Raw genomic sequence first — 27,008 nt, 5'->3', positions numbered from 1 at the left:
AAGGCCTACAAGCTTACTTATAAGCACCTTCCTTACTTCTTCCTTTCACCTTATCTCAATGACTTGTAATGTGCTGGCTGGGTACAGTGGCGGATACGTATTGGGGGGGCCCTTGCGGGACCGTCCGCATTGCCGAAAATTGCAGAACCACAATTGTAACTTTTTTATATCATAGGATGACATTGTCTGGTATATGGGTATTATCAGTTTAAATAATACTTTCTTAAACTTTGCACGTGACTAAATTATTTGTCGTTACAACAAAAGTAAAGGTAGCTCAAGATATTTTTACGCCCCCTTCAGTTTCTTCTGTATCCGCTACTGATTCTTTAACATTTAAACCGCATAAGGCAAAATTTAATTTTGTGTTTGGACCGAAATTAAGGGGTCAAAGGTCAAAGTTGTACATTTTTTTTTGCGCTCAAGAGAGCATAAATCTTTCCTGATGTGCGTGCCAAATTTCATCAAAATTGTACCATATAATGTTTGTCAGCTATTTCATTTTTAAATTTGAAGTAAATATTTTATTACCCAAATCATGTCAAAATTTATATATTGGGACATAATATTTTGCATTACTTGTGCTTTTGAAACAATCACATTGCTGATGGTTAATGATGATTTGAACTTCCGCTTTCGTAGGCTCTCAGGTTACCTTTGTTCTCATTCAAAAAAAGCCAACAATGCAGATTTTTGAGTCTTATTACCAGCATAAAAAAATCTTTTTAAATTCGGGAAGGAGGGCTTCACAAAGATGCATAGCAGTGCCTCAGTCGCATTCTGTAGGCATGCTTTCGGCATTTGCGGCACAGAATCATACTAGCAGACACATAGTACACCCCATTGCAGAGCATCACCTATTGCGACTTACTTTTACAAACTTCAATATTTTGCTTTTGCACCTTTTTGAACATTCAGGCATTGCCACCTTTTATCCCATTGTTTCACATTTTCCATCGTTATAATACAGCTTAAATGAATCAATGGCAAGAGAATCCAGTAAAAATTACTATGGAAAATGCATTGCCCCATGCAATGGGCTTAGAGAACGGGAGAGATAACTATCCATGAGTCATTGAAATTGATGCTAAGATCAAATAGTATTCCTACATATAATTCTAATAGGCCCTTCAAAACTTCCAGAGTGCATACAAGAATTTACAGGAATGCAAAGGTAGTGCTTTGAATACCCTAGGACTACTATGGTATAAAGGGAATAATGGAAGGGAAAGCCCAAATGGATAATCGAAAAAGGCAAATAATCTATCCATCATCGTTTTCTTAGTAACTTTTGCTTTAGTTTCGGCACCATGCTTTCTCTGCATTTTTGAGCCCATTCAATGGAAGGACAAGTTGTTTTAAATGAGGTAAAAAAGGGAGAACGGGGGTGTGTTTATGGACAGAATTAGGTAGTCATAGGTGAATCACCCATTCCATCAAATGACAAATAACTGAAGCTGACTAATAAGAGCACTCATTAGGTGTTCGTTGGGGTAACTTCAAAAAAACTTAGGCATTCTTAAAATATCTCCAGCATTTTAGCTGTAGACATTTTATTTATTGGTAGTAAAAATACATTTTAAAATGACCATTAGTATGCAAATAATGTCATTGCTCTTTAATTTTGATTTTTTAGGAATCACATCTTGAACTTAAATGATGACAAGTCATTTAGCTGTCGCAGTTTCACTGTATCTTTCTCTAATCAGTTATATTATTCCTAACACAGTGTTTGCAGATCAACTAGATACCAAAGACCAATGTGTTACATGTTATTCTTTAAGCTAATGGTGATGTTTTAGCTGCATTGAGGAATGAGTCATTAAGAAGTTTTAATGTTGTTGTCTGAGGTGTGTGTTAATTCTCAAGACACTTAAGAGGCCTATTTCTAGGATATTGATCATATTTTTCCAAATTCTTGTTCATTCTCCAGTCATCATCTCCATGAACTCTGTAATAAAACAAAAGTTTTGGAAATAAAAAAGTAGTCTGCTCTCTTAAAGTAGAATAAATAATTCAAAACCATAGAGAAAAATCACTTGCAGATATACTGTGTACAGTGATGAACTTATTGTATTATTCAGAATAATTTTATAGCCAGCACTATTCACATACCATCAAAATCTACAGTTCCAGATCCATCAGTGTCTATTTCTGCGATAATTCCATCCAAGTCATCAGGGCCTAGTTTGTCATCTAGTGCTGCCAGGATTTCTCTTAATGTTGCTGTGGTGATGTATCCATTACCTAATTGCATAGAATCGATAAAAAAGTTAATTCGTTTCCGAAATAATCAAATTCAAACACAATAACAAAATTCTTACGCCAACTTCCCTCTTCATATATTTATCATATACATTTGAAAAACCTTCACCTCCTAACGTTTACAAAATTCAAAATAGAGGACAGGGGATGTTGTTCCCCTGATCACATATCTAGCTTCCATAACCTGGATTGCTCTCTCTTGTTCTACGTTCAGAAACCCCGTCAGATTTAATGGGGATGTTTTGACTACTCGATCATAGAACATTGCACTGTCCTGATAGTTCCGTGCACTGCCCAATGTCATTAAATCTATCTAGGTTTATTTATCATTTGTCAAACAGTTAGTGATTGTAAAGGAAAGGATGAATATCACAAATGAAAGAAAATACCGACAAAAAAGATTATGAATAGCTTCATAACATCCCAGTGGCCATCCACAGTAGGCCAACGCATTTGACGTAATATGTACAGCATCAGGGGGAAAAGTCAATATTCTTTTTTGAAAAGAAGATTAAACAACAAAAGGTAGCCAATACAATATATCGCAACAATTTTCATGAACATAGGCACCAGCTATCAACAAATGAATGAAAATTACTTCGAAAATATGAAAATGTTATGTCAAAAAATATGGCAATTGAACTGTAAAATTTAATAATTTTCCCTGCAATGCATGTTCACTAGTATTTAAACGCCATATTATTTAAAAAGCTTTTTGATCAACCACAGCCAATTTGACTCAAGTTTTGAAAATATTTACGAGTTGAGTTTTTTTCAACTCGACTCGAAATGTGCGTTTTCGCGCACCCATGCTCATTTAATATGCATAAACACTTAGTATGTATTGGCAGTTGAGCCGAGTTCGATATTTTCTTACCTTCTCGGTCATAAAGACGGAAAGCCTCTTTCAGCTCTTCTTGCATAGCTTCCGCGTCTTCCTCTTCCAAGAAATGTGAGGCAATGTTGCAGAAACAGTCAAAGTTGACCTTTCCAGTGCCTAAATAAATGAAAAATATAGCAATGAAATGTATTGTCACATTGTAAGGAGATAATGAAGGCTATTCGGCATTTTAGCTGTGCTAAGGGCTCCATTTCTTTAAACACTCGTATCAGAGAACAATTTGTTCCCTATCTTCAAGGAAAAAGTATCATGCTAGTCATCTTGACCCTCGAAGACAGGAGATAGTTGTTCTCCAAAACAATAGAGGATCAGAGTGAAGATTCTCTTTAGGACGAGGTATTTCGTGCTGTAAATTGTTAGAAAAACCATCTTATACCGGCTTAAAGTAATGGAGTTTCCCTTTATGAAGTCCAAAATTTGTTTTTAACAATATAATATTTTTATTCCATTTTTCTCTAAAGATAGCATTCGTTTCCCGTTACAGTGTAATTCGTTGCCGTAGCAACGACGGCAACCGAGACAAATATAAATTTTTACGTCGTGGGAAACAAGCCGATATAGTTAGACATAGAGAGAAAAAATAATAAATCACGAACTCGACGTAAACTGTCGTTCTTCCTTAGACTGATAAGCTCCAATCTTAAATCAAGAAAGTATTTTTAAAATATTTTATTTTTTTCTTAATTCTATATCCTGGAGCAATATGCATGACGCAGAACTCGTATGTCATGCGTTTCTATAGTTACATAACAGTCGGGGGCAATCCCTTTTTCTTCTTGCTGGTCGACAATGGATATGTGGCTGTAGATACTTTCGTAAATATAAAATTTACTTTGACTGGTGAGGTGAGTGATCCTGATTACATGAAAACGTTGGACCCTGGGCGACAGGATCATTTTCATGTTGGCTCCGTTGAGATAGCACGAAATGATCCATGAAATCTTAGCTTCTTGTCAGCTTCGTAAGTTTTCTGCGTTTTAAATGTATCTATGCTCTAGGACTAATAATTTTATTATGTCAGCAGTTTTGCTCTTTTTCAATACCGAGAGATTTGTTTACGGAATTGCTAGCCTCTTAATTTTGCTTTAAAAATTCTTTTTTTTCAAATAGAAACAATTAAACCATTATTTTGAAGCGCCCATAAAATAATCACCCTTTCACGTCAGCATTACGAAACCATTTCCAGGTTAACAGCTTATGGCATAGCATCCTCAGCCCTACACCTGTTGAGGCGGCTTTCAAGGTAGTATGTCTAGGTAATTGTATATTTTACTAATTCAAGAACTTATCGTGAAACGTTACCGTTCCGGACAGCGATGAAACGAATATTAAGGCATCAAAGAATTTAATGAGAAAATTTACCTTGTCATTTTTATTCTACATTTGTGAAGATTTCAGTGAAACCTATTACATGGAATTCCGGCCTAGACGCCAAGGAAGTATATTCTAGGGAAAAAAGGAAAACTGAATTTGGAGATCAAAACTCAATTTAAAAAAGCGAAGCGAATAAGATGATTGAATTAAATTAAAACATTTGATATGCATTATTTGCAATATCATCTACATTTGGATTAGAGAAAATATTTTCACGGTGTTTATAGTGTTCTTATTCTACAAAATGAAAAAAAAACACGGGATAATGCTTTTCTTAAGGCAGTCGTGGCTAACTTAGATTTGATAATTACAACCCAAAATATTATTTTAGGCAAAATATCGTATCTTATTTTGCCTGCAAATCACACTAGAAAATTTTCCTGAAAATTTCGTTATTGTCTTTGCGGAAATTATCTTATAAGTGAAGTATAAGTGCTAAATAAAATTCTGAGAACCTACCCAAAAATTGTTTCTCAGAAAAATCCTTACTTATTCCATCTTATACATCACACAGAGGGTATATTCTGAAAATTTCATGATATTTTCACCAATACCAACTTTTATACGTTGATAAAATTAAAAATTTTATGGGGCAAAAAATTCCCAAAATTGCCTACTCATCACTAATATCAATACTCAGTGCTCATTTACATCGCAAGGGAGACATATTCTGAAAATTTCTCGGCTATATCGTGAATGGTTTGAGCGTCCGTTAATGAGTGAATAAATCAGTCTGTCAGTGGGGACATCGCGCTCTGTATAACTTTCCAATTATTTAGAATACGTATCGTAAATTTTATTTTTCTCTGTTACTTACTCTATGCTATTTTCTTAATACCCACGTCAATTATGGACTTGGGGCGATAGTTTTTTCATCCATAGCGAGGAGTTGAACATTAATTGAATTGAATTTAAAAAATTCTTTTCAGAATACGAATCTTAGGCGCATCACATTAGATGCGTCATATAAATTTTTGTGCCAAACATTAATATGACGCATGAGTTCATGTAAATAAAGGGAAATAAATCCCATGCGTTACATATACATATTATAAAATCAGCTTTTAATAAGAAAATCTATCACTCATTGCTCAAAGATGTATGATGGATGTGGGGGTTATTGAGTAGTGAATCCAGAGTTTCTTTGAGAAAACTGAACTACCTTTGAGTGTCTGAAGTTAACGGATCCCAAAGCCCTTATTCTAATTTAGCGCCAGTGTTGCCATTTTTTAAGATATGGAATTACAATGAAAAATATGCTTTATTTCAAATAATTATATGTTATAGATATTTGAGGGTGCTTGAAATAAAATAAGCGGGCAAAATATTTTTGGGAAACATGAGATATTTTCGAGGGGAGGTGAAACCATTATAGCTTCCTCCCATGCTTGATCTAATCCGTGATATTTGGTAAAAAGTGGTCTCAAAAACTTATAGAGTGACGTACATTTGTAAGTCCTTTAATGTCGAATTTACGAACTAGCCTAATCATGAAAGGCGTACTAGAAACCTTTCTTTGCTTCTTGACAGTCTCTGTACCCCTGAGATACTGGGAAGTCAACGGGTTGTCTGTGTTACAATGTCTCCGGGGCCGAAAATACCTGACAGGACTCGAACTCACGAGCCCAAGTTAAGAGGTGAGACATTCAACCTTATACTAAACTCATGAGTTGCTTGAAATGACAATGTTGTACTTTCAATGAAAATCCAGATAGGAATAAAACAAATATCAAACAAATAATTTGTTATATCCAAGAGGTTGATATTACCCTCTCAAAAATCGTCGATCTTCAGTTTCCTCATGTCTATGGTATGAAGCTCTAATCTAAACAATTTTGTGGAACGATGAGGAAAAATATTACTTTTATAAAAAAGGTACAATTTTTCTTCACGAATATTTTGTGAGTAATTGATATTATTTTAATAATTTTTCCAACATTTCCTTAAAATTATTTTTCATAAATTGGTTTAATGGACTCGTGCCATTTTAAATCAAAATTTAGGTAAAATTGCATAAAAATGTGTCGGAAAATAGTGCATGGCAACATCTGGGACCAAGGACACATATGAATGTGGAGAAACGCTACGAAACACTCTCTGACAAAAATGTGAGCGTGAAAAGAAACTGCTCCGCTTTGAAACAAATACCGTCCGTATAATACCATAAGCAGTCACTGGCAGGTTTTTGTCCGACAGGTATCGGGACATATTTGACATTCACGTGGATTTCCTTGCCAAAACAAGCATATCTCGGATCGTCCACCTGGGTAGAGGTGTTGGCATGGGCCCGAGAAGGGTTGTAATTTCATGCCTAACAACCGTATGGTCGTTGATATTCCCTCGCCGAAAATACTTTGCGCCCGAACTCAGCTGCTTCTTTGAGGTATCATCGGAAATCCAAGGTCGAATCAAATTTGATGTGAACTTGAATGAATCCTTTTAGAGATTCAAAAATTCATAGCGATACAGGTTTGTGAGTGATAGAAAAAAATAAATAAGAAATGAGTTTTATTTTATTAAAAATTAGCAAGTCGAGGTAAGAGTAATGGGGCCAAACTTAAAGATCTCACGAGCTTCGATCAGCGTCTACCGAGCAGCGTTAAACGTGTAATTACCTTATTTATTCATGCTTTGAAGAATTTTTTCCCTAATGAGGAACTTGCATGGGTCGTAGATTGCTCTAAAAACTATTTTGAATAAGTCAAATGGATACATTAGCTCGCAAAAATACCTTCAGTTTCTCCATTCAACATCAAAAGAAATAAAAAAATTGCATTTAAAATCGAGAAAAATTTCTCTGAGCCGACCACTGCGCGAAGACACCCGAGCGTTGCCGAGGCCAGGCGTGACGTCATAGGTGCCTAAACAACCGTGGGGAGTAGGGAAATACGCTGAGCGCCTGGAGTAAAATTTGTTTTGAGGGAGTATTTAGCCGCTAATCGTCACTTTATTTTGTTCTGTTATTCTTGGGCAAGTTTTCCTATTGCTTTTGTGCCTAGATTATTACTTGGGATATTAATAATGCGGCATCGGGATGATACAAGCGTTTCACTTCGTGTGTTTTAGTTATCAGAAAAATGGATGATAACGTTGCCACTCGTTCGAATAGTACACCTGAAATTCATCTACGTCTACATAATATCCCGCAAGCCACCTATAAGGCGTGTGGCATAGGATGTTAGGACACCAGCCTTTTTTTAGGACACCAAAAATTGATGCCATGACCCTCATGGAATTTGTTAAGACAAATTATTGCTATATGTTGGCGGCAAATCGAGTTGTAAAAGAAACTTGTAATACTGGAGGATAACGATCGTAAGCTGTGCTGTTGACATTAGAGTAAGCTGTGCTGTTGAATTTGGCAACGCCGGATTAGCGGAGAAGGTAGTCCTATCCGTCCTACGGTACGAATGCACAGCAAAACAGTCTGCACACAATCCACATGTGAGATTGCGATCGGTTCCGCTGCCAACACACACACAAGCTACAACCTACTTCAATAATATAGGTAAATCCATAAACAATATACTAGCATATACCATAAAAATATAGCGGGAAATAGGCAAATACTCTTATCAAAAACTGGATGTCACTGTCACATTCTTATATTCATCACGTACAACTTACAATAACAGAACTCGTTATGATGAATACAACTATTTATTCACTGATTTAAACCCTTAAATTAGCCCACACAAGTGACACAGGTGACATTTCTCACAACTATTCGTTGAAATAATGGAATAACAAACTTTACACACAGTTTTTATTTCAATAGCGTGATCGTGAAATGTCATATCTACGGTGAACAACGGAGATTAGCACGTCACTGACAATTTTTACACTACTGTTAGACATTTATCGATAGCGTAACAGCACTTTTTACAATTCAATCACGATGGAACACTGATAACTCTTGGCCGATATTTTTCAACCTTGTCAAACTTTGTGCATTACAACCACTGGCACTGTGATTATTATCAGTAGCTTAACGGGAGACGTCACGTTGAAAATAACACTATTTTGGCACAAAAATGTTCCTAGATGTCTCCAATCAGCGAGCAAAAGTTGCACTGACTGGAATTCACCTCATAATACAAGCACAGACAGTCCTAAACGACGAATTCTCCGGTACCTACGAATAAACGGATGAAGTTATTGTATATAAAAGCTAAGCGGACATTAGTAAACATCAAAATCGTTCTAATTACATACTTAAATGAATGATATGCCGTCGATAACATCAACTTACAATTAACGTATCCCCCTTCCAATGGCCGTGGCTCAGACTCCTGCAACGATGTTATTTAGGTATTATAAAATTTTTGGTTTAACTGCTCCAGTTTTATATTTTATGCCCTTACTCAGATATTAATATTATAAATAATGCAAAATATGAGGGCTTCCAAGCCTCTATCGTCGGATATTTATCTTTAAATATAAAATAATCAACACGTCTAACAAACGAAGCTCTCACAACTGCTGGCAACTATTATAAACAATCACAACAATAGCTTCGCGTGATGTTTAGGCACCTTTGACGTCATCGAGGCTTCGTCGGCAGTGGCTTGGGGGGTGAGGTAGTTTTTCCCGCGCTTTAAAATTCGTAATATTTATCATTAAATATCTCGCGAAGGAAAACTCAGATATACATGCGGTTTTCTTTGTTTTATTCAGAAAATAATTTTCTATCCGCCTGTGAAATAAAAAAAATTCATGCAAGTTCCCCATTGAGCAACAAATCTTTTGAAAATTTTCCGTACCTCCGCGGCCTAAAATCCGAGTAACTAGAATGTTTAGGGTTTGAGTGATGTGAGAGAATTAAGTAGGCCGAATTATGGAATCTATTCCAATATTCTGGACGGAAAACTGAAGGAAAACACGGCACCCTCCTAATCGGATCAGAAAGGGTTGAAGGAGTGCCCTGACGCAGAAGAATCCGATTTTGAAGTATTTTTACCCCTTTTGATTAACATTCTACATTACCAATGAGTAGTAGGAGCAGCAGTTATTATTTTCATGCTGAAGCTTCAAGATTATTTGCATGCCTTCACGTTTACATTATTTTCTGATTGGTTTACGGTCTCGTATTAAATTTGTAAAACAATATCCATAAAATACCAATAATAAAAATCAAAATAGTAAGTAGAAGGGAGAATATCCAACTTGAACAGTTGTCTATTCCCATTTGCATGGATATCAAATAAACTCTGTCCGAAAAATTACTCGTTCCGCAGGCATTTACATATTTTGGCAATATATTACTTAGGCTAACAAGAAATTTATCGAGTTGGCTGCTAGCATGAAAGTTAAAAACGATTCCTGATACTATGCGAAGATAGGTGACGATGGGCCAGAAATGTTTGAGTCTAACCTACTTTGCAATTCTATGTAATTAAAGCTATAATACTAAAACTATGATCACTTACAAGATAGAGAACCATTGCCTATCATTAGTAATGTAAAAAATGTTTCTGCGTTGATAGGATTAAATATGACACAATTATTTGAAGTTTCTATCGCTTATTTGTCTGTCAAAAGGTGAGATTAAACTGAGATCCTTCTCGTTTCCCGTTTTAGAAGCATTAATAAAAATATGACTTCAGATAAGGAGCCGTGGTTCCTAATCCAGACGGCTCACTTGAATTGAAGCCAAAATACTGCCATATTTCTTCCCGTGGAACCGATCGCTATTTTAGCCCTCGTTTTTGGAATTCGGATACGAAACATAAATGTGTTTCGGATTACGCAATGTGCAAGGGTAACAGGGGGTAATGGAGCTTCAGACCACCGAAATACTTAAAACTGATTAAAAAAATATACTTATTGAAAAATCCATTTCTCATCAGTAGTCAATTCCCTTACGTAGTGATGTATAAAGTCAGGAAAATAAATTTTTCATCACATTCCATTGTTCATTCATATTAATATACTCTATCGCTAAATCAAATCAAGTGGGAGATTACAAAGACTTCACTAACGTATTTCCTCCCCTGATCGCAAATATTATGCTTACATGTCATTAAAATTTGTTTATATGGCCCAACAGCCACTGTAAATAAGGAAAATAAGCCCTAACTTAGATTTTTTAGTGATCTGAAGTTCAGTTTAAAATAGAGGAAAGGGGCAACTCATGATTTTAGTGAGAGCAAACAATGATTAAAAATATAATTTTACTAAAAAATATGAGCATTCACCAATCACTAGGTATAAATGTCATTGCATTTGTTTTTACAGAAGTATGCACCAATGGATAGGATGGGAAGGAAGTATGCCTGTTTATTATGAAATCCAAAAAGAAGTTCCTCAAAATGAAGAGTAAAATAAATTATTATCCTGGACAAGATTTGGTTCCATGCCAACTATTGCCTTTTTATGCGCATGTTTAATGAGTGGAGTGATGGGAGGTAGATCGTATGCCAAAATAGAGAAATAAATAGTTCCGGTGAAAAATGGGTATTCATGCATCAGCAAATTGCATACACTAACTGTCACGCGAGTATTTTTATTATTTCAACGGTTAATTATAAGTTTTTTTTGGCAAAATATGACTGCAGAAATGGCAAAGTCATTCGCTTATTTATTCGATGGATTGAAAATCTCATTGGTCTTTCAATGATATCGATACTAAAACTTATTTTGCCTTTGGGAGTAGACAAAGTCAGGTTCATGTAATAATTGGCCTCGCCGCCGCGGCGCGCCACTCCATCGAGAAAATTAATTGACCTCAAAGTGCTTCAAAGACGAGATTCGATTGCTCATGTAGTTAGCTCGTTAGCTCATACTTCAAAGCAACAGTTGAGAGTCTGGAATATTCAGAAATAGAGCTAAAAAGAATGTAGTCCGATTTTAACGGGCCTGAGTAAATTAATATTCTAAGTGGCTAAATACGTTACATATTACGGGTAAAGTGACAAAAGGGAAAATTTTAAGAATTGAAATTGAAATTTATCCCACGTACCTTCTGGATCTTGTTCTTCAATGAGTGCATTCAATTCTCCATCATCATAAGCTTGTCCGATGGTATTTAATATGGTGCTAATTTTCACGGTCTCAATGAAACCAGATTTTGAGGTGTCGAACATCTGGAATGCTTTACGCATGACTGTAAATGAATATTGCACAAATATGAGCCTCTTCTAGAGATAGAACCGGAATAAACTGTCAGCTAGTTCATTTAATCAATGTAATGCAATGTAATTAGCTATTTTACATCAGTAGAAAAATAATTCAAACTTCTTACTTTGCACTTTCTGGTCATCGTCCTCCTGGAAAAAATAAAGAAAAAAACAGCCATTAATGCCTGGATGCACTTTATCTTCAATATAGAAAATAGCTTAAAATAAGATAATCAAGATAAATAATGAATTTTTATCGGAATCAATACGATGATGGAGGCTGAGGGGATATTTATGAACTTGAGTAGGCGTTGTAACATTTCGTAAGACTTGAGATTGCAGAGGGTTTGGAGAGTGGAAATGTATCACTATAGCATTTTCCTCGCCCCAATTTAATGCACTATTTTTTTGGATTACAGCATGAAACAGGAGAACATTTTTGAGTAGAATAAATTGTATGTTTTGCTATAGTAATGCCACTTATTAGATTCGTGAAAATGATATCCATAGAGAATAATTTGGGCTCTTTATTCTCGATATATTTATCACTCAACAGTTTCAACTCTTTTCCCATAGATATATTGACAAATAATTAAAAAGAAATACGGTTTATATTTTATTTATGAACTCAAACTCTTTATCAAGGAAGATGACGGCTACAAGAAAAAAGAATCCTTTATTGTTGGGAAGAAATTTTAAAGAGGAATGCCTCAGAAATGTTGCAATGCATTCGTATCAATGGCGATAGACAATAAAAACTTTATTCTTACGTTGTTTCAATTGTGGGTTTTCCAGGTGGGTGAGTTAAGTAATCACTTTTTAATCTACGCCGTTCAATTCCTTCCTTGGATTTACGGTATATATTGTATAATGTATCTTGATGTGCTCTGAACTGCAATTCTAAACAAGTAATTAGTACTAAATTTACTTCGAAGGCATGAAAGAGGATATTATAGTGACACGGAGAACTCTCTCAATACTCCTAGATGTCTAATTTGATCTGGATCCTTTTACATTTGGATAATCGGATCTATCATGATTTTACTCGTGAATAACATTTTGGGACCAAATTTATGTTAAGGAAGAGTTGAAACTGCTGTATAATAACTACTTTGAGAAGGGAAAGTCTAAATTATTTTCTGCATTTATCGCCATTGTCGACATGCATATTTCAAAAATGGGGGTTCCATGGATAGTGTGACTGAATCAAAAGCCTGTGGTCATTTCAAGTTTTTGCACCGTGGACATTCGGTTAAAATTAACCACTAGAAAATATCAGAGATGGTGAGGGAAGAAACGCTGCTCAATATCTGGATATGGTAATAAATGGACAAGGTTTGTAAGTGCTCGCACATTATTATCCTCCCATTACTTCTGGTGAATAGTCAATTGATCTAAACCGACTATTCAACCGACAAACTACTATGAACACAGTGGGCTACAACGTCTGAGTCCATCCCATAAGTTCGTGCTCAACAGAGAGGAATATTGCTCAAGGAGCTTGCACATCATTTTTGGCAGGAAAACTGCTCGCTCGCTCAAAAGGAAAAAAAAGAGTTCTCCCGAAATTTCTTTCATAAGTTTATTATAATTATTCATGCTTGATTTATGGTAATTCTTTTCACTTTGAATATCTCCGCTCTCCCTTCAATAGTCTAATTTCGCAATTTGGTATTTTACCAATATTGAGTCATTTTAGGCCACTTACAATTGAAACTAACGATGGTATGACTGTGTCAGCAAATTTCTACGCATAGACAAACGCACTGACCTAAGATTTTATTTATTAAACCCTCCCAAGGAGAGACCAGAATTTAGTGGCGTACCCGTCGTAGGAATAGTTATTTATTTTTACCTAAAAAATGTGATCATTTTTCAATGAGTTCAAAATTAACGGTTACGTATTTTCGATAAGATGAATAAAGTGTACCGACTCTAGCTTTATAGAAATGCAATATTAGAAGAGAAAAACGGATTTTTTCGAAGAGATAAATGGATAAAAAAATGTATTATTTATATCACCGCTTCCGACTAAAAAGCTTGCTTTGATAATGGTAAATTCTTTTTTAAGAGTTATTTATGGCATTGATTCCATTCCATTTCATCCCATAAATATTCCACCTTCACCCTTCAGCTTGAATCACTAATTGAGGGAATAATAATGGCAAATAATAAGTATGAACATTGTTCAAGTGTTTCTATTCTCAAACCGGGCAGTGAATGGCAGACTAGCGGTCACTAACAGCGGGATATTTCCAAAGAAAAAATGCTTCCATTCATTCGAAGCTTACAAAATTTGTAGCCAGCTATCATAAAGCGGAATTAAATTCTCTACCCCTTCTTAGTAATACAATATGGACCAACAGATTAAAACAGGCAAAAATATTACACGCAAGTTGCTAGGATACATTAAAAGTGAACCGATTAAAATATGTATTTTATTAGATCACGGAAAGTTCAGCCTGCAGTAAAATATAAACTATGGCGCACTGTGCTGAAATTCGTTGTGCAGACCTAACAGTGACAGTGCGATGCCATTATATATGAATAATAAGAAGTTCTTCAAAATGTGGCCTGAATATTTAAATTTTCTGACGCAATGATAATATGTAATGGGAATGTCCTGTAAACAATGACAAAGGAATTCCGCCATCATGGTGGCAACTTAATCCTTCAGTAGAAACGATAAATAAGAGAGATATTTCGCCGTGCGAATAGGTGTGGGAATCTGTTTTTCCCCCGATAAAGGACTTAATATGCTGCCCAATTCGAGTAATCCATTACAATTGCTTCCAAAATTTATAATTCCGGATACATAGTTTATGCAATTTTATTTATGAACAAGTCACAGAAAACTTTTGAACGAGAAATGCTGCAATGCAATAAAAAAGCTGCTTTGATTACGAAACTAGGCGTAATTTCGCTTGAGAATTTCTTTTTTATTCGTAAACGGCTGGTGAGTTAACAACACCAGCGAAACGCCTTTTAGGAGGATTGCGATGTAGTATGTAGGTATAGTGACTGCTTCCAGTGTGCTCGGAATGAGCCTAAACCTTCGCTCTCGCGGATGAGCTATCGCGGAGAAGCAGTTGGAAGTTTTCCCTACTCACACCAAGATTCACCCTGTGATTCTTCCCCACCCCACCGAACTCCCATAGCGTCACCCATTGGCTCCAGCACTGCCGCTTTGATTGCGACACTTCGTGTATGAAGAGGCGGCTTACGTTGTAGACATAATTGAACAATCTGTACTCTCAATGTGCCAGCACTAAGGACGCGTGAAAACTCCATCCCCGCGGCTATTTCGGTCTCTTTCAAGACTATCAAAATCCGACCATTCTCCCACCGCTAAGAAATTAAGATTCTACGCTCCAGTTGCTCGTTCCGTAACCGCATTCTCAAACTTCACTATCTAAAGATAGATCGGACACACAAAATTATTTGTTTTCTACGTATAGAGCGTTTGTGTGCGTCACTACACATGTCGAATAATTTCGGAACAAGTCTTGCATGACAGTAATCGAGTTCACACGGCATACCGGTCGGGACTCAATCGGTAAACGTTGCAACAGGCTCACTGCATGCTCAAAACAACTGGTTCTCCCTTTTATTAACCATTGCTAAAACATGATTGAGTCCACGATTGTGTGGAGGACTGCAAATATACCGGCACAATTTTCAAAAAACAAGCACAGCCAAAAGGTTAAATATTATAAGTTGGAATGATGGATGCATTATATTTAGCGATTTATTTTATGAAGAAACACATAAAAAATTAGCTGATCGCATAATACATGAGCCTGCAGACTAGCGTTTCAAAAATTTCTAGAATCTACCAAGAAGACGGCAACAGATATAAGGCGTAAGAAATTTCATTTTTTAATTGAAATTTTATGGTTAAGATGCTTGAAGATAGTAAAAAAATGTATCAATTCATTCGTAATTAGGGATATTATAGAAAATAATAAGTTCTATTATCAAAGATTGTTTTATCTCAGTTAACCACAATCGTGGAAAACAATGGGAGTACCTCCCTGAAATTTTTATTTTCAAACGGAAATATTTTATGTCATTGTCACTAGTTGCATGTGCTGTCTTCTTCACGCTGACTTGAAAAGTACAAATTTGATTCGGCGGAAACAAATATTACTCGATCAAAACTTTTCTGTTGTCTTTTTTATAAATGAAATTTCAGCCAATGCGCATTCACAATTCTAAATTTTGGAAACAATTGTAATGGACCACTGTAATTAAAACACTTCCTACGTCCCAGTCATGGAGTTAATAGTGCATTCTAGCCCGTAAATAATCAGTCAACTACTTCCCAGTGCTCAATATAACCTTTGGTTTCCGCAAGCGACACCTGCGAGGCAAATTACTCGAGACGACGTGGGAGTCAACGCGTTTCTCTCACAAAAAAGCGCTCCAAACCCTCAGAGACAATACTTGGCCTGGAAAGAAGAGCATGGCATTCCAGGGCTTTTTATTTTCTATTTTTCTCCACACGCTGCGTGGCGGTTTGAATGCCAAAAGGATGACGCCTCCAGAAATTTCATCCTAGCCTCGCGACTTTTATTAGCACCTATAACTCTCGTGAATGGAATCGTGGCTATCGCGATATGGTCAAGGTCTTAAGTGAAAAAATAGCATTAACTCTCCGAGACTTGGGATTCCAGCCATTCAGCCAAGAAAACTCGTATATATTTGCCTTGGAATTATGATAGAGACGACAAAGATGCTTCGAAGTGCAAAAGATAAAAAATATCCCCAACGCAGATAATTTTAAACAACGCTTTTTTAATACTCTTAAATTACATCATCAGGCGAATTAGTGACATTTGTAGAACCGAGGAGAGGACTGGTATTGGAAGTAAAATATCCAGAACACAATCCTCGGTAATCGAAATGCTAGCCTGCAGAAGAAATCTACTATTTATTGTTTTCCCTCTCTCTCTTGGAGGGGACACTTAAATGAAAAAATTGGTGGGATTATTGAGCAGGATAAAATAAGTAAGCCGAATTCTTATTAATAGTGTCATGAATATTTGCATCGTATTCTGTTTGGCATATTATCTATATTATTAAATGGGTTTGCCAGGCCCTGAAGAGTAAACTTGCTTATAAAAAAAATCAGCGACTATGAAAGAAATCTAATTAACAACAGAAAGAATCCCAGGTCGTAAGTTGTGTCACGAAAGAGTGATTTTTATTATGATAGACGAGGACTTGAAGCGAGATTTTTTTCTTTCGAATCCAAATCGTGAATACTTTCAACGTAAATTCTTGAAAATAATGCGCTTTTGCGACATGAATTAAGCATTTTGGCATTTTGATATTAAAATAGCAAATAACTCCCAATTAAAAATATAAGTACGAAATATTACATAATACCATTAAAATATGTTTCTTTTTTAACCTGCTGTCATATATTTATCGCTTTTCATATTCTATTATGCGACTCAACTACTTATTTGTTATATTACGTGAAAGAGAATTCCACAAATACTCATAAAATTCGGTAAAAATAATTATTCAATCCACAAATCGTTTAAACTAAGCATCGCTAAAAGATGAGCCATTTTTATAAGGAACAGGTTAAGAATAAATTCTCTGAATTAGTTACTATAATGTCACATACGATCGAATTACCGGTAGTATCACAACCAGAATTATTTCGTCAAGATGTGCTTTTCACATCATATCATTCAGATATGTTAGAAATATGGATCCAAATCTAGACAAAATGATATATCTTTGCGTAATCATTTCTAGCTCTATAGCTGTATTTTCTTCAAATACATCATGAATCCATAATTTTGATATTTGTTCTCTCTTCGCTCAATTTCTGGCTGTTCGCTTTTAAAATAAAAAGTGTGCAGAGGGTCGTTAGGCACAAAATTCTAGTAAAATTTTCATGAAATAAAAATAGGTCAACAATAGAAATTGTTTCCAGCCACTTTAACGAAACCGATCCTAATAATTCCAGCGGATTTCAATCAATCTTTAAATAGACCGGAATTTCCTACGGCCAACGCGCTCCAGAAACATTCCAGGTTATTTCCGCATGTACCTTTTCATTGAATACGCTATTTTGACGTCCTAAGCAATCCGATTCTCGGGAGTAATCATTATTTGTTTTGTATGACAGCACGTTATATACGTGTAGGATGACATTCACACAGAATACAAAATTCCTGAAACATGACGCACAGAACTACCGAATTGCAACCTTACGATTTTCCTATATGATCAAACGCCATTTCAACAAATCAAGAATAAAAAATTATATTTATTCGTCTTTGGAAGTAGCGCCTTTCCAAGGGACTAGAATGGAAATAATACTACGAATATTTCTGTAAGAAGCACGACATATGGTAAATTAAATTTGATTTTAGAAATATATTTGGGTGTACACCAAAAACGGCTAAGAATTCATACAGCAAGGTGATCTAATATTTTAAGTGCTCAACTTGAACTTTTTTATTTACATCTACAGGGTTTATATTATAGTATACACAAATACGATTCATACCGCCAATCTAGAGGCTAGTTATGCTTTCAACCCCGTTATTGTTAGTATCAACAATATCAATTTTGCAATATTCGTTTTGAAAATTTACTGTTAATTTACTAGTGACGGGTTTCGAAACTAATGACTATCGAAGTCTCCTTTAATGAGCACTAAAATTACCAAATTACTTTCAGGTGTTTTAAAAAGGTAATGAGCCTGAAGTAACAGACGCACTAAGTATTGATCATTGGTAAATCTTCGAAAATTGCTTTTATATTCTAAAGAGATGCATAAAATAATTTTAACATTTCCTGACGGTTTTATTATTACTGTCACTGAATAAGTTTGAAAAAATGTGGAGAAAAACGAAAAAAATAACTCATTGTAAATGAAAATTGCCATTGCAGATTTCTAAGAAGTATTAATTATTATATAAATAATTTTTCCCCATGGAATTTCTTACAAAATTGAACTAAAAATTCCCCCAGTAATAGATACTACTTATTTTCATTTACATCTTAAAAAATGCTTAGCCAACTCAAGCTCTATATCCCTAGCGGTGGTTACATTTCTAAATGAATATCTTTAATCCTCACTTCGAGATAGGTGCATCTATTACCTTGGACAATCTTATTTACTGTATATGGCACACTAACTAGTGAGATTCAAGAGATTAATCTCACGGATTCGAAGGAGCTGGCCGAGCCATTTGCTGTACATTGTGTACATCGGGCACATTGTGTACCTCACGGTGTCGTCCGCAGATATTCGGCGACCGACTAATGTGTGGCTTGATGATTTGTTTCTACTGCCGCATGCTGCCATCACCACCACCAGTAAGGAAAACCGGGGGTGAAAGGTGAAATGAGATATGAATAACCTTGCTTTTGCACGCGATTTTTTTAATTTAACCACAGCCCTTAAGAAATTTCTTAATGAGATGAGGGATTTTAAATAAAACTGTTAATTTTTTAAGCATTCAAATCCAGCTCTTTTGAAATACCTTACCATAAGTGATAGATGTGAATTAAGTTTTTTCGTCTGGGAAAAAGAGTGTTCCGACACCTGACTTGGCGCAAAGCAACTAAAACGAAAGATAGGTTTTGCCACACACATTCACTTTGGATGGCTTTAAGAAAGGTGTTGGGATACCTGCCTTTTCTCAACTCCAAAACACCAAGATTTTCCTCTCAGTTACGTTTATATATTCGAAAAGGTCCTAACATTATTCCACCTTGTTGCTCCGGCATACAGAGAATATGCGAAACATCGCGAGGTATTTCCAGGGTATATCGGCTGTAAAATCAATTATTTTCAAAATGAAATTTTCCCCTTAGAGTTGCTAATACAATTAAACTACAAATCTGCACTTAAAAGATACTATTTTTTAAATTTACATATTCAAATACACGTTTTTCCAATTTTGCTCGTATCAACTCTTCTGTTACCCTTCAACCCGAAGCGATACACTCCAGACAACTGGCGTAATACTAGTTGCATTCGCGGTGAAATAGCGTGAAAGTAATTCATCCAGGGTCGCACGTATCAACTTTTTCTTATTTAAGTATGCCGGGACTTGCCGCGGTGATAACTTTTACGGAGTCACCCGCAATGCACAAATTGTGCGAAAAATCCACAGAGGAAAAATCATTCGCCTTGGCCGGGATTCGAACCCGGATCCCTCGATTTCGGGCCGAGTGCTTTATATTGCACACATATCTACAGGGGAGAACGACGCTTCGTTTACCTGACTGGCTAAAGCACTCGTCCGGGAATCGAGGGATCCGGGTTCGAATCCCGGTCAAGGCGAATGATGTTTCCTCTGTGGATTTTTCGCTCAACTTTTTCGCCCTCAGGACACTTCACCCCAAGTCCCAACTCGCAGCGAGATACTCCAGATAACTAGCGTAATACAAGTTGCATTCGCGGTGAAAGCAATTCATCAATGGACGCGCGTATGAAGTATTTTTCCCTCACGACACTTCTGCTAAATCCGAAATAGCAGCAAAATCCTCCGACAACGTTCCACGCGGGGACTCACCATCTTGACGGGCGTCCGGTCTCTGCCTGCAGATCCTCCGGTGTGCTGACGGGTGGCGTTACACGGCCCTGCTCCTCGTACCGCCGATTCCTCTTATAGGTGTGGCCTCTCAAGCGACTATACGCCGACCGCGGCTCCAGCGTCCGCGCCCTCGCTTTTAGTCCTCCGAGGAGCTACCGGGAGGGCAGGTCTTCAGTGGGATGGGTCGCGGAGGGACCCTTCCCCTCGACTTGGGGTGGGGAGGGGAGGGTTCGCCGGTAGTGGGGCGGTTGAGCGGCCTGGGGGGTCAGGGGAGGGGTGGGGAGGCGGCGGCAGAGCGTGGGATAGAGGAGGCGTCGGGGTGCGGCGCTGGAGGCATGCCGCGCTAGCCCTTTCTGGAAAGGAAGCTCCCCTTTTAGACAGCACCCACCTTCCCCCACCCTCCGCACCGCCCCACCTCCTCCTCCTCCTCTCCGCCGTCCCTCTAGCTGTTTGCAGGTAATGACCTGGCTGGCCCGAATACCAAACTGCCTATAATATGTAACTCTTGTTCGCGGTGGACTTGCCAAAGTGTGGCACGGGATGGAAAAAGATGATTTTCTCATTCGATAGCTGGCGTGAAATTGGCTACACTGCAGTGCCTGACGCCGGCGTTTGGGTATAAACTTTTTCGGGAACCTGGCGGAAGTCCGCCAAAGTATGGGTAAAATCAACAATCTCTGGCTCACATTCAATACCAAATTTAGCGCTGGTACTCTAATGAAGCATTAAGGTGTGATTTGAACATTCCGCGGTGCCAAATACGTCCTAAATTCTTCCGATGCGAATACATTTCTGGGAAATTCTTCCAGGATCTCAGAGTTGTGAAATTTTGACTGTGGCAAATATATATGAGTTTTCTGCTTGCCATTTTAAATACAGTAGATCTCCGGTGGACAGCTTAAAAAATTTTTTTCTTTGACTTTTGAATAGAGAAACAAATATTTTTTAGAGAAACCCTGAGCTTGAGTATAATACATGATGGAAAGTATTTTCTAACTTATGCATGTCCATGGAATACGTAATAGAGGGTAGTGGATGAACTATCATTTCAATTGAAAACATTCAATGCAAAGAAACGAGCACAATTAAAATCAAGTACTCAAATTCTCATTTCTCCACAAACACATTTCAAGCCCCATAGCCAAGCTTGCAGTCAATTATAGAAAGTGATTCATGAATTTTAGAACATGTTTTTAATAGCTAGAAATAGTCGTACGTATTCCCTGATGTCCAAAGAGGAGAATAAATATAAAGTAACAAATGACAGAGAAGAAGATCTTTTTACTAAGCAGGCATATGCTCCCGTCACATTAGAAAAGACATATAATTTAATTTTTAACAATCATCAATGAGATGTCTTTCTAAGCCAATGACACTTTGAGTGATTCAATATTCATCACATTTGTACGTTCAATGCAACAATGAATGCTTATAATAATAATAAATGAATAATGAATAAAGGTTTATTTGAAAATGCTCATGAAAAGTTACTCACCACACTGTGCAATTCTGGAATCCAAATCCGAGTACATTTTGGTAGGGATTGGCAGAGAAAACTTAGCATGATCCAAACTTCCTAAGAGGGCTAAATATAGGCAAATAATAAGCGAGATTTCACAAAGTTTATGATATGGATACAACCAGCCAATATTTGTCGACACTTGAGGTTCATGAGTCACGAAGTCTCCATCGTCTGAAAAACACAAGCATCAAAAAATTATTAAAGATAAAGCATTTCTTCGCCAGGCTTAAGACAGAAACAGAAAGCACCCCTCAATGAATCACGAGTTGAATTCAAATCGTAAGATTTAAAAAATGGCTCAATAAATGTGATTATTTCATAATGAAAAACGTTTTGAAACTTTAACTGACTTCGGATGCCACCTCATTGAGTCCAAATAATTTCTAAAATGTTTTGTGGGACTCTGCAATAACCTATGCAAAATTCTGGCGACCCTGGTTTCATGAGCGAGGATCGAAGTACTTTTACTAAAACTTCACCATCACAACTGCGCATTACCTTACCGTAAGTCATATGATTCCTGATATGACATGTTGGATTTAATGAATCAATTACATTATTCAAACATACTTATGCGAACTAAAATCAACATTTTTCCACTTTCTACATTTAAAAAATTAAAAAAATCTTACATAATAATAATGAAATCCAAAGAAGAAGGCATCCTCATTGTAATTATCTCCGTTATTAATAATAAATATCATCATAGAAAAGGGTATGGAGGAAAGCACATAACTAATTTTTGGAGAAAATGTAAAAACGATTCCTATATCGGAAATAAGACTTGCTATCGTGAAATTGATAAATAGAACATCTTTAAAAATGATTTGTTTGCACGCCATAACTAATCATATGACGTGCTGCTTTTTAGAAAAATCCTGCACGAATTTCCACATCATATATGTATTTAGGTGTCAGTTGGTGAATCTCATACATCGTAGATAAAATAAGGAAAACCTTTTTTCTCTGCAAGTTATTTTCAACGATATCGGTACATTAAAATATACCGTTCATTAAAATCGATCGTACTAAATAAACAGCATCTTTGCACAGAATATTTTCCTTATCTCTATCACTGCACTTGATTCTTCATGAATCACCTTGCAGGCAGAAAGCAGAACGTTTCACTCCGCGGAAGTGGAACATTTTGTGCCAGTATAAGACAGCCAAAATTAAAAACTGGGATACGGAGATAGAAACAGGATACCAAGGTGAAATGACACTTTCTTAATCCCTTACACTCGAGGGAATTTTACTCTTTGTCAGCTTATTCCGACACACGCGACTCCTCTGAACAATAGGCCGAACCTATATACTTCTTGATATTCCTCGATGGGGTATTTAAGACAAATATAACCCAGGTTGGGTAACAAAGTATAAAGCACAATGAAAGACATAGAAGACTAACAAGACTCAATTTTCGGTGGCACTACCACCTTCCTCGTTTTACTTTCCCGTGGCATACATACATAAATACATGATTTACAGAAAAATAATAACTCACACGGGAAAGTTTTACTTTCCCGTGTCAGTTTTTATTTTCATTCGTCTATGTTTTAGTGATAGTATCTTGAAACATTTTTGTTATGTGCTACGTGCATCTCATTTTTCCATAACATTCTGTGTGTGCGTGTGTGTGTTTATATATATGTACACACAGGCCAAATCTTTATATATTTATGTATATAATCCAGTGTGTACATACATATATACACTCACACACATATAATACAAATTCTGCACGAATTTCCACATCATATATGTATTTAGGTGTCAGTTGGTGAATCTCATACATCGTAGATAAAATAAGGAAAAGCTTTTTTGCTATGCAAGTTATTTTTAACAAATCAAGTGCAGTGATAGAGATAAGGAAAATATTCTGTGCAAAGATGCTGTTTATTTAGTACGATCGATTTTAATGAACGGTATATTTTACTGTACCGATATCGTTAAAAATAACTTGCAGAGCAAAAAAGCTTTTCCTTATTTTATCTACGATGAATGAGATTAACAAAATGACACCTAAATACGTATACGATGTGGAATTTCTCCAAATACATATTTGGCCAAATCTTTATATATTTATATAAAGATTTGGCCAAATATGTATTTGGAGAAATAGCATTGTGGGGCAAATAAAAGAGTATCACTGTCTAGCATGATGTTGACCAGCCATTCTCCCCGCTAGTATTTGACCTTGACGGGATTCCCACGTGTCTGTGCCAATCACTCTCCCCCCTTCCCCCGTCCTCTTCTGAAAAATGACCGCGACCTAATTCCATGCGCTTCCATTCTACCCCATTCCTCCTCTCCAGCTGGTTACCTCAACCAAACATCTATAAGGATCCCCCGTCGTCCCCTTCCGCGCAACTGATTTAAGCCGCAGCGCGCATGTACAACCTCAGTCAATTAGTCATTTTGAACTAGTGGTAATATTCTTAGATTTCTCCATCTATGACTACCTCCATAGCCGCCTAAAAATGGCAGGGGGGCATCATGGCACCAGTCTTAAATCTAAAATCCGTGAGGGAGCACGTAGTATCTAAATCATTAAAATTTTAGTTGTGCGCTGAGATTTTTCACGATGGTCTAATTTTTATTTGGGCTCTTTCTTGTCTGTAAACATCACTAAATCCGATACTAACCAATTTGAAAATGTTTCTATCACATTTTATCGTTTCTACAGGGCAGGTAGAATGTAGTAGTTTGGAAATAGTGATAGTTTTGTGTCACCTTAAATTATTTCAGTTCACAATCGCTAATAAATTCGAGGCCCGACGCTTATCCTACCACTCTCGAGTGATTTCCAACCTAATCCACGAAAAAGGTCTAGCACTCTTTGCTTACTCGCAATAGCTTTTAAATAATCGCGTGGTTTTGCATTTCCTTTAGTATACGGATTTAATATTTCTGTCCTGGATTCAAAATTCTTGCCGCATATTCGAAGTTCAGTCTGACCAGTGTGAAGTATCATCTTTCACTTCTCTTTCACTTTTTTGCACGAGGAAACGAGGGTGATTCAGGGACACAGAGTAATAAATGAAACGCACACTACGAAACTCACGTTAGTTTTTGTTTACGTGCATTACTTTTCCTAAGAGAGAACTGCTCCCATTCACTTAGGCTGTTTGCAGCTCAGGAAAACAGAGATACATGTCCATGGTATTAACCCAAGGTGCTCACATTTATTCAATACTTTTGAATTTGTGTATTTACACACAAAAAAATGTTATTTTGTGGATATTGGATCGAGTGGTGTGGTACCGCATCTGATAGAGCCCTGGCATGCTTATCGAAGGACCTCGTGTAGATATGTTATTCGCTTCCATTCTAAGAAATGCTATTTTCATGATTTTCCAGGATGATTTATAAGGAAATTCTAATTTTTTTAGAGAAACAGTAACAAATTTGAAGCTGAAACAGCAAATTTTTTTCCAAAATTGAAGCTCTAAGGAAATTAGGTGAATAAAAAGAGTTCCTATTACACACACTTACTTATCGATACATAAATTCCTCCATTCAAAGTTTTTGACAGAAATTGCTATGAAAAAAACATATAAACGAATTTAAAGTATTCATTACGGAGAGAAAAGTCCATTTTTGAGGGGCTGAGGGGAAAGTTTAAATTAAATAATTACATATATACAATGATTCTAAGCAAATCAGCACATTTAATTAAAAATACCCGATCTGAAAGAAAATTTTCTCAGTTTTCAAAGGCTTAATGTTAGCAGATCTAACAATACACACAGTGTAATAGGTTTTTACTTTTAGGATACGTGTATCGGATTAAAAGGGGCATAATAAAATAAAGCAACTAGACATCGCAGAGAGTTTCTCCGCAAACTCATCGGTCGTAAGTTTGCAACCTATTAGGGGTAAGTGGTCAACATGATAGGAGTATTACCGCCGTATTGAGTACCTGGCAGAATTATTCTATCGAAACCACTTCTGCTCTTCCCAAGTAATAAACGGCTGGAATACAGAACTTATTAATACAGCTGAGCTTACTTTAACAACACCTGCCACACGCCATTGCGACACAATGGCCGAGGTCGACAATGGTCGAGGTGTCTGAAGGTGTCTGATCGAGCTACAGAGTAGGTTGTTTAAGGGAGAGGTATGATTCTATCCCGAGGATTTTGTCCCGACTACGTATATCAGTTTAAAGACGGAATTACGAAATAAAGCAACAAAATTTCGCAGAGAATTTATCCAGACCCATCGTTCGTAAGTTTGCAACCTATGCGGGGTGAATAGTTAACATGCTGTCAGCGGTAGGAAATGAATTCGAAAGGCTTTGAATTCGAAAAGTAGCCGAAAAATTTAGAGTGCCACTGATAATTTTTAGAAAATTTAATGCGAATACTTGGTGAGTTTCCTGTAAAATCCTCACGGTAGCGGAAAAGTTGTCTAATGAGAAGGTCGAGTGACCCACATCACGGTTTCACCCTCCGCATTTCTATCTCTAAACGTTCTTCTCTATTCAGACACCCGTCTTCCATTTTCTACCTCCTATTCTAAACGTCATCCGTCATCTATCTTGCGCCATCACCATCGTAACTTTCCCCCAACACCTCTCACTACCCTATGAATGCTATTATTCTTTGTTTGCAGTTTGATATTACTGTTGAATATTATTTTGTTCATTGTGGTATACGTTGTATCTCTACACAAACTACTTAATGAATGTATTGATACCACTGAGCTCGTCTGATAAACTTAAGAGCCCCATCACATCATGTAAGAAATACTGTTCTCTTCAAAATCAATTACCATGAGCAAAACTACACCTTCCACTCACCGATTAATCGCATGTCAAGAGATACCAATGATGCGAATCATAATGACCTCTTTTCTGTTTCACAATCCATCCTTAAAAGAAAGTTAAATTGCCTGCTACTATATTGTATATTTTATACGTTTTTAAGTGATCCTTATTACATCTTTTGTATTATAATCAAATATTTATGCTTATCTTCAAATGTTTTCCTTGTTACAAAAATTTGCATATTGGATGATTTCTACTTACATCTGTTCATCTTGATTATCTTGTAATTATTTTATTTTAATTTATTCTTAAAATTACTATATACCAATTGTAATTTTAATATGCATATTTATATTAATATCTTATAAAAATTGTAAAAGGGTTTTGCTACTGATTAAATAAATAAATATTTACTATTTTCTAATTGTTTTATTTTTTATTATGAGTCCTTTATAACAGACCAGGGGCTGTTTTTGGACTGGTA

At 36.4% G+C, this 27,008-nt stretch overlaps 1 protein-coding gene across 1 annotated transcript; it reads right to left on the bottom strand.

The window, feature by feature from the left end:
* Positions 1–1,514: 1,514 nt before the first annotated feature.
* Positions 1,515–20,390, bottom strand: LOC124171883 (troponin C-like). Its single transcript, XM_046551267.1, has 6 exons — positions 20,211–20,390; positions 11,784–11,808; positions 11,502–11,645; positions 3,143–3,262; positions 2,116–2,247; positions 1,515–1,951 (listed from the first exon to the last, which is right to left on the bottom strand). The coding sequence occupies exons 1-6, from the start codon at positions 20,211–20,213 to the stop codon at positions 1,923–1,925; spliced, it is 453 nt and encodes a 150-aa protein (XP_046407223.1). The 5' UTR covers positions 20,214–20,390; the 3' UTR covers positions 1,515–1,922.
* Between the last annotated feature and the right edge of the window lie 6,618 nt (positions 20,391–27,008).

This window comes from Ischnura elegans, chromosome X (assembly GCF_921293095.1).
Source record: "Ischnura elegans chromosome X, ioIscEleg1.1, whole genome shotgun sequence".
Lineage (NCBI taxonomy): Eukaryota > Metazoa > Arthropoda > Insecta > Odonata > Coenagrionidae > Ischnura > Ischnura elegans.
The sequence above is the reverse complement of the archived record's forward strand: the minus strand, read 5'-3'. Positions and strand labels throughout refer to the sequence as shown.

Excerpts from the sequence above, each read along its gene's own strand:
- LOC124171883 (XM_046551267.1), bottom strand. Across the intron at positions 11,646-11,783 it reads CGATGACCAGAAAGTGCAAA|TCATGCGTAAAGCATTCCAG; the intron begins GTAAGAAGTTTG and ends ATTCATTTACAG. Across the intron at positions 3,263-11,501 it reads TGAAGAACAAGATCCAGAAG|GCACTGGAAAGGTCAACTTT; the intron begins GTACGTGGGATA and ends TCATTTATTTAG.